Below are 5478 nucleotides of genomic sequence, written 5' to 3'. Positions count from 1 at the left end.
TTAGAGTTTGGTATGTACATGAGTCACATTGTCACCCGGTTCATTTCGGGACTTCAAGGTAATTGACCTTATCGGACCTTAATTGACCTTCCGGAAAATAGCTAATTGAGCTTATGTTTCTTGTTATCATATGTGTCCGGCTGTAAAAAAAGATTCTAACTAGAAACATTTTGGGCTCTCTCGACAGGCGACTCATCCTCCCTATCGCAAATTTCTAGTCTAAGTTTGGAACTCAGATCGCAAATTTCTAGTCTGTGTTTGGAACTTGGAACAGATGTTTTGCTATTTACGATAAAAACAGGAACAAAACTTCTCATCATTTTTGACCGGTCGATAGCGATACTTGTTTGTTTTCTCATTTATGATATAATATCAAAAACTTTTCTTAAAATGGTTAAGTGCATCAGTATGGAAACAAAATTTAAGACCTTGGCCTTTGTTTTGTGATCTGCCTCATGCAAAACTTACATGTACAATTCTAGTTCATTTGCAGCAATTGGAAGTAATTGGTGAGTGATTATATTTCACAAAATATTCCCGTTTGTAATCTTAACTAAATGGAACTGAAGAAGCGATCAGTGTAGAAACATACAGCCTAGTGCAATTGCACCCATACCTTGCAGTTCAAATATGTTCTCATAAATTTGCTAATATTTTTAAAATGTACGCTATGACATTTTGCATCGTGTTTGCATATTGCGAGAAAAAACAAAATTGAAACATGACAAGTAAGTAATTCTAAATATAGTAGCTACTATAAATAAGTTTTCAAGGAAATTAAGGTGAACGGAATGTGTGTATGATAGAAACTGTCATGTGGCCATTTCCGACGGCTTTTCTCGCGTGTATCTATAACGACGTTCGATGGAAGAGTGAAAGATCCACCAGTTGACACGTCCGATTTAAACTATTCTTTCTTCCGATATCAATTATTCGGGCGGTTATGGGAAATAGAAATATATAGGGAAATCAATGTTGCGTGTTTAATTTCTTCTGCCAATTGGCCCTCACCTCATTTTATCCTAATCACTTTGGTTCACGAGTATGATATTTCCTAGTTTTCAATAAATGCAATTTCATTAGACGGTTTTTTGCAAATGAAACGGCAATAAGTTTACAGTTGTGTATGAAGTTCAACTAAGTTTCTTGTCCCTAATTTCCATTTGTTCTGATAAATAAATAGCAATTTTGGGGAAAATCGTGGATATTTTAGCAATAAATAGAAGGGTTTTTTTAATAACCGACATTGATTGAACATAAGTTTAAGATTAGAATCTAAGTATTTTGATTTACCTGAATATTGAGCTGACCAATTGGCTAAATGGAATCACAGAGTTATGTCGTCGGATCAGGATATGATTAATATTGAATACTGGCCCTGGGTGTATTGCATACGCTAGTTTTAAAATCAATACCTACAAGATTCAACGTCCCGCAAATTAACACGATTCAAACAGAAAAGTCGAATCGTTTAAAAACATGAATGTTTGGCGAAATCCATAGGTTCATTTTTAGATAAGTCACATTCAGCGAACGCAGGGGGGCACGCGGGCACAATCATGAAGCACGTTCATACAACATGAACACACGAACAAAATACGACCAATAAATATGTAACATTGAAATATGTGCAACTAAATGTATATCGTTAAAGAAGGATTTTTGCACAAAATAATAATCGATGATTGTAACGTCTTTTGTCATTGGTTAAATGACATCGGGCCAATACAATCAGAGCGCAATATTGATATAAACATTGACATTATCACTCCTTGTGGGTTGTCAAGCTTGCTTTTTAGATGACTAGGCGAATGTAAATACAGCCGTATTTGATTTCTTTTAGTAATCAGGTAACTATTGGATGTATTTACATTCGCCTAGTCATCTGATAGAATACTGATTACTAAAAGAATTATATATATATATATATATTTCTTTTAGTAATCAGTAACTAAATATATATAATAAAATAATATTTAATACTACTTTTGAACCATCGCGTCGGTGTTTAAGAGGACGCAAGCTGGCTTTTTGAGGCCCAATAGCTATCTAATATTGGTGACAGGTGGAAAGAAATGATAAGACGTCTCGATCGATTCGCGCAAGTAATTGGTTCAATTAGGGATTCAATTTCGCCATAGAACAAGAATCTTACACGGTAGCTCGGGGGTAAAATCCTGCAATGAAATTACGTGCTCCTTAGAGACAAATTTAACATTCCTCTCCATTGTGCTAAATGGACCTTTTTGTTGTCTATTTTTCAGCTTTACGGAAGATGCATATTATTCAAGTGAAAATATCAATTGATAATGACGCCTCTTTTTCGCCGGCTTTACATTAATCACACTTTGTTTGTACTTTTCAGGAACTCATGAGAAGATGACAAATCACCAGAATATTCTCCACATATCAAATTTGACAGCAAACACAAAAGAGAGGATGGAATACCAGGTTAACCATCGCTATGCAGAAACTTTTCTTGGCACCGACAACACTTCGGAAAGTTTTGACTACAATGCAATGCTTGACATCTTTATGGAGAATGAAAGTGCTTTTGACCGGACGACGGAGAGCATAATAATAACGGTGTTTTCCCTGTTGATAATGTTTGGGTCCCTTGGCAACGGTCTGGTTTGTTTTGTCGTCTTCCGAAATGTACAAATGCGGACACCACGGAATATCTTCATCATTAACTTAGCTATATCCGATTTAACATTATGTCTATTCACACAACCACTCAACTTGTATCGGCTTTTGAATAATCAGTGGCATCTAGGATCATTCATGTGCAAATTTTCTGCCATGCTACAAGGAACAAACGTGTTTGTCTCGACAATAAGCATTACTGCCATTGCCCTAGATCGCTTCCAGGTGATTGTCTACCCGTCGAAAGATAGTATGAAGAAGATCGGAGGAGCAGCCGCTTTGATAACTATTTGGATTATTTCTCTGCTCATGTCAAGTCCTCTGATTATTTTCTCAGTATACAACCAAGAACAGCCCATACCGGAAATTGACTTTTATTTCCGCTACTGTTCTGAGGACCGGACACTGCGCGCGGAAAAGGGTGCCTATTCAGTCGCCTCAATGGTTGTACAATACATTCTTCCAGTGATTACAGTGTCGGTTGCACATGCGCGGATATGTAACAAACTGAAATACAGAATGGTGAATAGGCGGCCGCCGAGAAGCTCAGGGGAGCCGAATGGGAAAAATTTGAATGCTGGTAGCGCGAACAAAAGCAAGGAGGGTCGAGCGGCAAGAAAACGTAAAACAAATATCCTTCTGGCAATGATTGCAATCGTGTTCGTCTTGAGTTGGCTGCCCTTAAACATAAGCAACATTCTTGTTGACTTTCAGTTTCAGTTATTCCAAGATGTTGACGTAAATCTTGTATTTGTTATATGCCATATGCTCGTATTAAGCTCGGCGTGTTCAAATCCGGTTTTGTATGGCTGGCTTAACGACAACTTCCGTAAAGAATTCATGAAAGTGTTACGATGTGACAAGTGTACCAAATGTAGCATTCTTAACGGACAGCTTTCGTGTGTGAAACGGCCGCAGGACAGGGGAATTCCGGTCATAACGTTTTCTCCCGACGAAAATTGTGTTGCAATGAACGGTTTTGCGAACAGCGCATCTCGCAGGCCCACAACAACTTCACAGATGTTCATGACAACTGATATCGACCACTCGTGTGCACAATCGGCCGTCTCTCTGTGACCAGCATACAGAATTACTTTTCTTTCTATTATAATAGTTGCCATTAGAAGCAGTAAGATTTGGGGAACTAAAAATAAATGCTAGCAGCATTGTTCACTCGTCGATTGTGACATTTAATGACGAACTGCACGGAGCCAAGAATGATTTATTTGAACAGGATTTATTCAAATAATATCAAATAAACCGAACATTTACATTACTACACGCAAATATTAAAGATTAAAGAGGAAGGCGATCTACCCTTTTCTCCGAAACAATACATGAGAAGTGTAGCATTAAGTATCGAAATTTCCTCAGTAGCTTATTTGAAGCAATATTTTTGATAAACTTTGGTTTATAATCAAAATAAGAACGTTAAAACAGGAAACCTTGTCAGCAGCTTTTAGGCTTAATTGACTGCATTCCGTACGATCGAGATCATACATGTCAATTACAGTATTCATTTAAAATATCCACATTTAACGATTTAATGTGTCTTCTACTTCGAAAATGTTTGGAATCCTTTGAAAGCTCATTTCGTTAGGACAATCGCAAAATCATCAACCGCCAAACAAAGATTATTATGAATTTGTTCGTTTGCTATTTACAATATTTATATAATGTATAACTACTCATTGTTCTAGTTCGAAATAAATAACCATCCTTAGAAAAAAGTAGGTTGTCTTTTGTGCCATATTAGAATAGCATATACATCAAAGGTACGCAAATCGTCGTTACATTCTTAGATATGAAATACATTCTTCAATAGACCGATACATATTTTTACAAAATCAAACACAGACGAAACTCCACGTTACATCTGTAGGACCGGGTACTTGCATGGTTTTCGAAAATGGTATGACGAGTTTGAAGTTCAAATGTTCATTAAACAAAGCCTGCGGCCAAAACACAAATACAAACATATAATACAAAGACGTGACAGTGAGTGGTGAAATAGACACGTACAATAAGTTTAATTAGTTTAGTATTACAAATCAAAACCACCATAAAACTTTTTTTTTCAAGGCATAACATTCATGCCCAAGTTCAAGAATAAAAATATATGAAGTGGACGAAATTATCTATAAACAATTACCTTTGAATATAAAGGTTTAATGATTTCGTCATAATACACGGAGAACAAATGAACACGAAATTCTCACGATGTCAAGTATTGCGTAGATCGTTTGCACTGTTCTATATTCCATTCTCAAAATACATGGACATGTACGCAACAAGACTAATTTTGGTGTAAAGCACCGTAGATGCGGCGAATGTTTTAAAACATGACTAAAGTCAGATCCAGTTCACCAACATACTAAAATAGAGGTACCTGTTTACAAGCATTTCATTTATTAAACAAAATCGGATTTCAGATCAAGGTCACCACGACAATGACTTTTGACCAATTGATCTAGATATATTGCGGGTTCTGGAAACTTTTGAGGGACCTACACCAATTGCGAGTGTTCTAGGCCTTAGCGGGTTTTTCAAGTATTAATAGGAAACTGCGTATGTTCAGCTTACGGTCACACCGATCTAAGGCCCACTGACCTCAAAAGAAATAGGGTTAATATGCTGGTCATGCCAACGTGCCTAAACCGTTTGAGGGCCTTTGACAATAGCGTTCTTTTGATCTTGATCGGAAATCGATTTCCAGCTTACGGTCACAACCAACTCAAAACTAATATGGTTCATGTAATGGTCATGGCCACTCATATTACCAAGTTTGAGATCCCTGAGCAACGCGTATTACAAACATTAAATTTAAACTGA

At 36.8% G+C, this 5478-nt stretch overlaps 1 protein-coding gene across 1 annotated transcript; it reads left to right on the top strand.

Annotated features, from left to right (window-relative positions):
* The first annotated feature begins 2379 nt into the window (after window positions 1-2379).
* LOC128210606 (neuropeptide F receptor-like) lies at window positions 2380-3770 on the top strand. Its single transcript, XM_052914957.1, has one exon. The coding sequence runs from the start codon at window positions 2380-2382 to the stop codon at window positions 3721-3723; it is 1344 nt and encodes a 447-aa protein (XP_052770917.1). The 3' UTR covers window positions 3724-3770.
* The last annotated feature ends 1708 nt before the right edge of the window (window positions 3771-5478 follow it).

Source organism: Mya arenaria, chromosome 12 (assembly GCF_026914265.1).
Source record: "Mya arenaria isolate MELC-2E11 chromosome 12, ASM2691426v1".
NCBI lineage: Eukaryota > Metazoa > Mollusca > Bivalvia > Myida > Myidae > Mya > Mya arenaria.
The sequence above is the reverse complement of the archived record's forward strand: the minus strand, read 5'-3'. Positions and strand labels throughout refer to the sequence as shown.

Excerpts from the sequence above, each read along its gene's own strand:
- LOC128210606 (XM_052914957.1), top strand. The coding sequence starts at position 2,380 with ATGACAAATCACCAGAATATTCTCCACATATCAAATTTGACAGCAAAC.